Source organism: Lactuca sativa, chromosome 9 (genome assembly GCF_002870075.4).
Source record: "Lactuca sativa cultivar Salinas chromosome 9, Lsat_Salinas_v11, whole genome shotgun sequence".
In the NCBI taxonomy this organism is placed as follows: Eukaryota; Viridiplantae; Streptophyta; class Magnoliopsida; order Asterales; family Asteraceae; genus Lactuca; species Lactuca sativa.
The window spans coordinates 19,216,162-19,226,556 of NC_056631.2; the positions used below are offsets into that span (position 1 = coordinate 19,216,162).

General features: G+C 34.3%; 2 protein-coding genes across 2 annotated transcripts; one reads left to right on the forward strand and one right to left on the reverse strand.

Moving 5' to 3' along the window:
• LOC111876514 (CBL-interacting serine/threonine-protein kinase 11) lies at window positions 1-1,891 on the forward strand. Its single transcript, XM_023873052.3, has one exon. The coding sequence runs from the start codon at window positions 253-255 to the stop codon at window positions 1,540-1,542; it is 1,290 nt and encodes a 429-aa protein (XP_023728820.1). The 5' UTR covers window positions 1-252; the 3' UTR covers window positions 1,543-1,891.
• Window positions 1,892-3,920: 2,029 nt separating this feature from the next.
• Window positions 3,921-6,543, reverse strand: LOC111876513 (CBL-interacting protein kinase 18). The gene is made up of 2 exons (XM_023873051.3): window positions 6,363-6,543; window positions 3,921-5,796 (listed from the first exon to the last, which is right to left on the reverse strand). The coding sequence occupies exon 2, from the start codon at window positions 5,455-5,457 to the stop codon at window positions 4,081-4,083; it is 1,377 nt and encodes a 458-aa protein (XP_023728819.1). The 5' UTR covers window positions 5,458-5,796; window positions 6,363-6,543; the 3' UTR covers window positions 3,921-4,080.
• Window positions 6,544-10,395: the final 3,852 nt, after the last annotated feature.

Here is a 10,395-nt window from a genome sequence, read left to right on the forward strand (position 1 = left end):
ATTGATATTTCATATAAGTTGCTTTTTTAAACATCAACTGTTTCTGATAACCACAAAAATATAAACCACAAAATTTCTCAAAATTTCCGGCGCCAAAAGCTTCAATTTCATCCCTTAAATTTATCAGGCCAACAAAAACCAAACATTAGTTTCTGTTCCAAACCCCCAACCCCATTGATTTCTCTGCTACTCCTCCGATCCTATCGGACACGGCTAACAATTCCGATCCGATCTCTGGTGTCGTTAAAAGCGATGCCGGAGATCGACAATATTCCGCCTCCGCCGCCGCCGGCTGCCAACTCTCTGTTTGGAAAGTATGAGCTCGGACGACTTCTTGGTTGCGGCGCTTTCGCCAAGGTTTACCTTGCCAGAGACATCGTCACCGGCCAGAGCCTCGCCGTCAAGGTTATCAATAAACAAAAAATCACTCATAACTCCAGTCTCATGTCTAATATCGAGCGCGAGATCGATATCATGCGCAGACTCCGGCATCCCAACATCGTTAAATTATACGAAGTTTTGGCTACAAAAACGAAGATCTATTTCGTGATGGAGCTCGTTAAAGGCGGTGAGTTGTTTGCAAAGGTTGCCAAGACTCGTCTTAGTGAATCCCAGAGCCGGAAGTACTTTCAGCAATTGATCTCCGCCATCGGATATTGTCATTCTCGTGGTGTTTATCACCGAGATCTGAAACCGGAGAATCTTCTAATCGATGAGAATGGTAATTTGAAAGTTTCCGATTTTGGGTTGAGTGCTGTTACAGGACAGATCCGAGACGATGGTATGTTACACACACTGTGCGGCACGCCGGCTTACGTTGCACCAGAGATTCTCACCAAGAGAGGATACAACGGAGCGAAGGCGGATGTGTGGTCGTGTGGGGTCATCTTGTTCGTGTTGACAGCCGGATACTTGCCGTTTAATGATCCAAATCTCATGATGATGTATAAGAAGATATACAGAGGCGAATACCATTTCGCAAAATGGATGACTGCGGATCTCCGGCGACTATTGGGCCGTCTTCTGGACACAAATCCGTCGACGAGGATCACCATTGATGACATCACACGTCATCCGTGGTTCAGGAAAGGAAACAAAGGGATTTACGAGTGCGACGATGAAGAATTTCTCGTGAGGCCAGAACAGAATGATAAAACGATGGCGTTAAACGCGTTCGACCTCATCTCGTTTTCCTCTGGTCTAAACCTCTCTCCTTTCTTCGACAACACATATAACTCATCGCATCAAGGCGAAAAACTGATTGTCGCCGGACGACCGGAGGAAGTTATCGAAAAGGTTCATGAGACGTTGAGGGAGGTGGATGTGAGGATCAAGAAGCGAAAGGATTGGGGTTTGGAGTTGGTATGGCCAAACGGTAAATTTGTGATCGGATTGGAGGTTTTCCGGTTAACGGAAAGAGTGGTGGTGGTGGAAGTTCGGAGTAGAGGTGGAGGCGCAGAGTTGTACGATGAGTTTTGGAAGAACAGAATCAGGCCGGAACTGCTCGAAAGAAGACGGGAAGTTCAGGTAGCTGACAGCTAGAGACTCGACACGTGTTGAGCAACTTTATTTGTCAAAATAACTTTTAAAAAAAAAAAATCCAACATAATAAAACATTTTTTACCCTAAAAATAAATTAAAGAAAAAAAAAGGTGAAAAATGGAAGTAGGGCTGTGGACCGTGAATGATCGCGAATGCTTAGAAAGGTGGTAGAAGCTTTTACCGTTTTGGATTTAAGGTAGAGTTTCTTAAAATTCTCATGCTGTAGATAATACGATGAGAGCTTTTTTGGTTAGTTCACGTGTTCAAGCTCCTTTTTGAGTTCATGTATATGTATATGTATGAGCTACAACGTTTGTGTGTGTATATATATATGAACTTTGTACTTTCACATTCATAAAGTTATAGTTCGTTCTTCAATAAATTGTAAAACGAACCATCATGCCCAGGAGGAAATCATGAAAAAAAAATCCTTTGATATTAAAATTTGTGAAAAATTCATAGTTTTTTAAACGGAGCAAGTTTATTACTTATTAGGACGAGTTAGATACCAAACCTACACCAGCACAACAACTTTAATATTTTATGGTTATAAACAGGGGTGGGCTCATTACCAAAACATAATCTACCCTAATAAATGAAAATGACTTTGCCACATGTCCTCTTCTTATTCATTTGGACACATGGCATTTTCTAGAAATTTTAAATTTTTCTATTTTCCACTTGTCATTTTATTGTATTTTTGATTTTATTAAATTAAAATCCACATTTAATATATAAGGTAATATATATGTAAAGTATTTATTAGAAAATTGTTTATATATGTAATGCATCTAATGCATTAAAGTCTCATTAATTTTAATAATTCAAAAAATTTCTTATTTTTCTTATAAATTTAAAGTTTTCAAATTGTTAAAATTTTATATTTAATTTTTTTTAAATAAACCCATGTAATACATGGGTCTCACACCTAGTTGATATCAAACCGAAAGTACCAAAACAAAATGAAAAGTAAATTTAGTCTGAACTTAGAAACGAGAAAAATACTGAAACCGATATCAAACTAAAAAAATACCAAAACCGAAATGACACAAAAGTAAGAACCAAATACCAAACCTAAATATAAGGTAGGGTTGGTCATCCCTAGTTATAAAAACTAATAGTATATAGTTTTCTTGGTTGAGTTAAATTTGAAAAAGAAAATCTTTAAAAATATTGAGACTTAGGTTTGAAGAATAAGAAGCAAGTATTCGTATTAGGCTTAGGCTCGAAGAAAGGTTTGTAGAATAAGCAACAAGTATTTGTATTAGGCTCGAAAAAATTGTAACTTCTTATGTATAAAAAGTTTTTTCTATCTTTGTTAATTTTTTTCTTTTAATCTAAAAAAACAATGATTTTCTCCATTAGTTGGAAACAAAAGATTACTACTAAAGTACTAACTGAATTACAAGAACCCTGTTTATTATGTATGAAAATGAAATCTTTATATATTACTCTCTAAAATAATATGCAAAATTAATGCCTTAAATGGTAATGAAACCCTTCTCCATATATATGAAGAGCAAACATCACTGTCGTCAAAAGTCAAAACAACTGAAGTCTTTTATGAAAACTTTCTTATTGTTAGTTCGATAGATATTAGAAAAGGAGCAAAATAAATTCAAACAAGGTCCCCGTGAAGTGAGAGTAACCTCCATTGCCAACTTTTCAACAACTGTTTCAAATAAATGTTTTTGTATCTAATACTAGTATAATATATGACATATTTGAGTTTTGGGGCCCCAAGCCCAAGTTGTTGCGAGCCTTGGTCGACAGCTTGCCTTACCCTACCCAATACCCATTGGCATTTGGCATAGCTGATAGCCCTTCGAACCATCACCAATTATTAGTGTCATATTTTATTACATTTAAGCTTGAATGCCAAACAAATCGATAACAAAAGCTTATACGATTATTATTAATATATGAAAATAAAAAATAATTGTTATAAGTTACATATTAACATATGTGTGTTGTGTTAATTCATCTCTTGTGCTTCTTAATCGTGTGCTGTGCTTCTTAGTTGTTGAAGTTTGTACTATAGCCCGTTCAATCTTTGTTTATATCTGTAATCCTATAAGTCTTTGACTTTTGTTTCTTTTTTGACGATTTGATGTATTTACTAGTGTTATAAATGGTGTCTGTTCTATGACCTATTGCTATGTTTGCTTAGACTGTTAAATATACGTACAACGTGCACATGTTTACCCATATCCCTCCTTATTCTTACTTTTATCATTTATACCCTCTTTTTTTCTTTTAGTCAACTTATATAATTATCCTATTACGATGAAGAGGAGTATTTGTCTTTTTCTATTTCTTACCTCCCCCTTATGGAACTTGGAGTTTTGTTGTTGTTTCTTTAATAAAACCTTGATGCCTTTACAGGTGAATATCATGTATATATAACATATAAATCTTATGACAAAATCACAACCAAATTTCATTGTTTAACAAAGAAAGAAACCCTATAATACAATCTCACACCAGCTAAAAGGAAAGAAATATATTAAAATGTACAAATATTAGGTACCTAGTAGCTCAGGGCAACTGATCCTGCTGTGGTGGCAGTGGCCCTACTTTCTCCGGTTGTTGTGGTTGCTCAGGTGGTTGTGGTGGTGGTTGTTCCTCCGGCTGCCACGTCCAAACTATATCTTGTAGCCCAGGTCTTAAACCCTCATTTACCACCTTGTGATATTCCAGTGTATCTCCGTTACATTTCTTCACCTCAACCATATGAAAAGAGTGAGTGAGCTCGAATATCTCAGCATCAATTGACAAAATTCCTTTTCTACCCTCCGTCATCGCCTCCAGCTTCAACAACCCTGCTTCTCTTTTACTAATCTTCATCTTCAAAAGTTTAGCAATTTCTTCAAGTTTAGATATAATAACAGACGCAGGTCGCCATGAAGTGAATCTTGCTTCTTTCTTTTGTCGAGGCTCTTCAAACAATGCTGTCAGGTCAAACCCTGGAGAGAGGGCAATTATGTCAAATGCGTTCAAATTCTGAAGCCTCATCACTTCCTGTTTCTCTTCAGAGGAACATGAAGCAGAAGCACCATCTGAACTTGCAGAAAGAACCGACTCCTTATTTGGTTTTCGGACAATATTGCCCTTTTTAAACCATGGGTTTTCCTTAACTTTGGCGATTGTGATTCTATAACTGGGATTTGGTTCCAACATTCTTGTCAGTAACCTTCTTACATCCGGTGGAAACCAATTTGGACATTTGAACTCTGCTTTTCCTATCTTTCTATACATTTCCATTAAATTTGAATCATGAAAAGGAAGATAACCAGTTAAAAGAACATACAAGATCACCCCACATGACCAGACATCAACTTTATCCCCATCATACCCTTTCCTATTAATCACTTCAGGTGCCACATAAGCAGGAGTCCCACAAGTGGTGTGAAGTAGCCCATCTTGACGCTTCGATTCAGCAAGAGCACTTAACCCAAAATCAGAAACTTTCAAATTGTCATTTTCATCTAAAAGTAAGTTTTCAGGTTTAAGGTCTCGATGATAGACTCCTCTACTATGACAAAAATCAACGGCTGTGATCAATTGCTGGAAATATCTACGGGCGATATGTTCCTTTAATCTCCCTTTTGATACTTTGTCAAAAAGCTCACCCCCTTTGGCATATTCTAAGGCGAAATATATTTTGGTTTTGGTTGCCATGACTTCATAAAGCTCTAGAATGTTGGGGTGTCTCACCTGTCTCATGATAGATATCTCTCTCTTGATTTGGTTAATAAGCCCAACTCTTAAAACCTTCTCCTTGTCTATTACTTTAATCGCCACACTTTGGCCTGTTTTCATATTCCTCCCATAATAAACCTTTGCAAAGGTTCCTTGGCCAAGTAATCTCCCTAACTCATATTTTTCCATCAAAATACTCCCTTTAATATCCATATGATTCACATAAACTGAAAGAAACTACCCTAACTTCACACGGATCACACTCACAAAAGAAGCACCTTGTTAATCTGTAATGTAACCTCAGGTTGTGCCACGTGGATATAGTAAGGTGGACATGATGTAGCCAGTCTCATCAAGAAGGAAGATGGTGAGTTGTAGAGAGGCAGAATCACAGTGGACTTCAGAAGAAGGCTTCTGAACCTTCATACACATCTTGCAGCATACCCTGGCCTCTCTTTGGAAGATTCAACAAAATCGTGCTCAAGTATAAACACGCTTGCAGATGAACTCAGGAGTAAGTAGAGGTAAATGATGAAGAAGAACAATCCAAGCCTGAACATCAAAATTTAGAATTGGGCATGTTTAGGCTTCTAAAACAAGAAATATCATCTCAAATTTGCAGTACATGTAATTAGTAGATTCTGCAAACCGTTATACAGTTGCAAACTAAATATCAATCTTGTAAACGTACAAGAGACTTTTAGAGATAAACAAGAATTATCTTCTATGATCGGATTACATAAAACAACCTAATCACAACAATTTTGTTACTATTTCTTCTGAAAAGAAACAAAATGTGTTTAGTGGCAGTAGAAGCTAAACCTAAAACAAAATAAAACCAGTTTATACTTATAGGGTTACAAAAACGAAGTCTTTGGATGAAGCGGTTCTTTATTGCGCAATTATATGACCACTGGGCACTGACCGTTTTTATAACTTTATCTTTCCTATTTGCATCCAAAAGTCGAGAGAGAGAGAGAGAACGTTTGAAAAATGAAATCAACAAAACGATCACAGAATTGTGGATTCGACAAGGTAAATCAAGAGATTTTCATGATAACTAAAACGATCGCAATTAACTTTAGATATTTGAAGCTACTTATAGAAATCAAATTGACCTGATCTACTAGTGGAGCTCGAACAGCAGCAAAAAGAGAGAAACGGTCGATTTGAATGGAGTCTTCTTTTTTGTTATATCCGAAGAATATGCGAGAGAGACTTATACAGGTCAAGATCGAATTCAAATGGCTTCAGGCGATTGTAAATTTGTAACGTGTAAAATAAGCGTAGGAAATGTTCACCTGCGTGCGAACTTACGGTACGTATGATGAGAGTTTATACTTTATCGTCAGCTAGCTCGTGACTCGTCGGGTCCCGACTCTTCTATCTTTTAACGACAATTAGACGAATGTCCGCGTTTTGCGTGAGATATAAAAAAATATTTTATATTAAAAATACTAAATCATTTTTATTAACAATTAAATAATAATTTCATAAAAAATATAAAAAATGATTTTTAGTATTGTTATTATGTTGACCTATATTATAAGAAATAAGGTTGGAACTTGAAGTTATTTTGCATAGACAAAATTGCAAGAATGGTCCCTGTGGTTAGGTTGAAATTGCCATTTTGGGCCAAACAGGTTTGGACTAGCACTCATGGTCCATAGGTATTCATTTTCTTGCCACTTTGGTCCAATTTACTTTAAAATTCTTTTATAATGACCATTTTGCCCTTTGTTTTTATTTTTTTAGTTTATTTATTTATTTAAATAGTTTCATAATTAAAAGAAAAAGAAAAAAATCCCTCTCTCTCTTAAACTCTCTCTCTCTCCCACCTGTCTCTCTCTCTCTCTCTCTCTCTCTCTCTCTCTCTTCATTGTAGACCCCATATCTTCATCGTCCTCTTCTTTTTAAGGATATGTAGAAAAAAGAAACCCTAATTGTAATCTCCATTATCAAAAGCAACTTTGCCCATTAATCTGTATCTCAGCAAGATCCAATGGTTTTCAGACGAGCTTCTGTGAGATAAAGAGGGGAGAACCCTAACTGTTGTTCTAACTCTGAAACGAAGGTCTGTAAATAGGGGGTTTCAGATCCACCTACTCCTGAGAATCAAAGAGCTTCATCTTTACAGACCAAAGCACAACGATGAAGACCAAACCACCGGCAACCCCTGAAAACACCTACTGCCACCCCTCTTCACCACCATTTCCAACCATCCCCACCGTCTCTCGACTCTCCTGGCTCCGTCAAATGACCCTCAGGTGACCTTTAATCAAGTTTGAAGAAGGAAAGAACGCCAAATGACCCTCGGGTGAGCTTCAAGCGAGTTTGAAGAAGGAAAGAAGGAGACCCTATGGTTTTTAGAGGTTATCGCCATTCTCTTTTCTTTAAATCTTAGGGTTTTTAGAGCCCGCCGCTGCTAGAAACCTTAGTTTCGATCTGTATGCTGCCACTTGAAACTTTTAGGGTTAGGGTTTTGCTACCAGAGCTTCGATATGGTGTCGTTTATCTTTTTCCGGCGGTAGTGTTCAAGCTTCCCAGCGGGAATGAAGGTTGGGGGAGGGGTGAGGACGGTGACGTTCTTTAAACTGGAGAGAGAGAGAGAGAGAGAGAGAGAGAGAGAGAGATTCCTTTCTTCTTTTTATTTTTTATTTTTTTTGTTTGGAAAATAATTAAATAACAAAAAGAAAAGCAAAAAACAAATAAAAAGGGGCAAATTCGTCATTTTAGATCGTTTTGGATCAAACTTACAATAAAATGAAAATTTTTGGACCGGTAGTGCTAGTCAAAACCTGTTTGGCCCAAAGTGGCAATTTCCACCTAACCACAGGGACCATTCTTGCAATTTTGTCTTTTGCATATACAAAGTTACATCATTAAAATAGAAAAAAAATTAATTTTTAAAAATAAATAAATCGTTATTGTTATCTATTAAATAATAATTTCATATTAAATTAAAACGTTTATATTAAATATTATCATTACGTAGAAAATACGATAATAGAGACATCTTTTTATCTATCTTAAATTTTATCATTCTGTACAAAATATGATAATAGAGACAACTTTTTATCTTAAATACTAAAAAAATGTTTTGTATCATAAGTATTACCATAATTATGTATAACATATGATAATAGTGACGTCTTTTATAAGGTTAAAACTTTAAATTGTGTTACATACAGAGTTGTAAAATTTGGCTAACACAACCAAATACTCTGCATGTTACTTAAACTCGGCCTCCAATGGAAGCGAGTTTGCCTAACTCAGCCAGAAGACACTCATATACTTATTAAACTTGATCCAAATCTAAAAGATACGGTCCAAAAAATCATTTTCGAAATTCTGAAATTTAATTGGTCACTTGTCGACAAAGATAATCTCAACAAAGAATACACTCAACGTCCTACAAAGTTATATACAAGGAAGATCTCATGTCTTAGTCCCTTTGAAATATTTCACAACCTTTTCTATTTATAGAGGAGAATACATTCTCTTGTTTACTCTCACGATCAATGTGGGATGAATAAATTTTAATTAAACTCATTTCTTTATTTGCCACTAATTTCATTTTGTTAAAAAGTATACAATAATAAAAATAAAACGTTATCCAGAAAATTTATTGTTCAATAGTTCTATTTTTCAGTAATCTCGTAAGTTGCTATAAAAAATTAAGTTTTTATTAAATAGCTTTTTGTTAAATCCTAAAATCATAAATTCAGTTAGGTACTTAATATAGAAAGTTTGTTTATATGTATTTTCATGATTCAAAATGTCATTATAAAATGAATTCATTTATAAAATATAATCGAGTATACATTTCGTGCTTTTGATTTAAAGTGATTTTTCAAACAATTGTAATTTTATGTTTAAGTAGATTTTTTTATATTTATATAACATTATGTAACTTATAATATTATTATAAACAATTTGAATAATCATGAGAGTTTCAAATGTATGTGGTGAAAGGAAAATGCTTCATTTATCGGTCCAAATTGATCAAACTCGGACCGAATCAGCTTAATATACCAAACTACATAACATTTTTTCTATTGAAACCCGGTTTGTATATATTTTGTGTTTTTGAACCAAATTTATTTTTCAAACAATTATAATTTTATTTTTAGGTAACTTATTTATAATATTATTAGAAACAATTTGAAAAATCATGGGAGTTTCAAATGTATGTGCTGAAAGGAAAATGCTTCCTTTATCGGTCCAAATTGATCAAACTCAGAGCGATTCAACTCAATATACCAAACTACATAACGATTTTTCAACTGAAACTCTGTTTGAAACTAAAAAAAACTTGTTCAAAACCATTTTCGGGATTCTAAAACTTAAATGGACGGTTACCAATAAAGACAATCTCACCAAAGAATACCCTCAACATCCTAAAAAGGTAGGCATAAGGAAGTTCTCATAGTTTGGTCCCTTTGAAACATTTCACAACCTTTCCTATTTATAGAAGAGGAAACGTTCTCTTGTTTACTCTCACCATCGATGTGGGATGAAGAGATTGTAATAAAACACGTTTTCTTGTTAATAAAACATTATTCAACTTATTTAGTAAAACACATTTCTCTTGTTTACCCTTTCTTTATTATTCAATAGTACCATTTTTCTATAATCTCGTAAGTTGCTATCTAAAAAAGTAAGTTTTTATTGAATAACTTTTTATTCAATTCTAAAATCATAAATTCAGTTAGGTACTTAATATAGAAAGTTTGTTTATATGTATTTTCCAGATTCAAAAGTTCATTATAAAAAGAATTCATTTATAAAATATAATATGCGTATATATTTCATGCTATTGATCAAATCAAATTTTCAAACAATTATAATTTTATGTTTAGGTAGATGCTTTTTTATATTTATATAACATTATGTAACTTTTTTTAAAATATCATTGGAAACAATTTGAAAAATCATGGGAGTTTCAAATTTATGTAGTGAAAGGAAAATGCTTCTTTTATGGTCCAAATGTATCAAGCTCGGACCGATTCAACTAAATATACCAAAATACATATTTTTTTTTTCTAGTGAAACCCGGTTTGTATATATTTCGTGCTTTTGAATCAAAATGATTTTTCAAACAGTTATAATTTTAGGTTTAGGTAGATGCTTATATATATATATATATAT

Coding starts and splice junctions, on each gene's coding strand:
- LOC111876514 (XM_023873052.3), top strand. CDS start 253: ATGCCGGAGATCGACAATATTCCGCCTCCGCCGCCGCCGGCTGCCAAC.
- LOC111876513 (XM_023873051.3), bottom strand. CDS start 5,457: ATGGATATTAAAGGGAGTATTTTGATGGAAAAATATGAGTTAGGGAGA.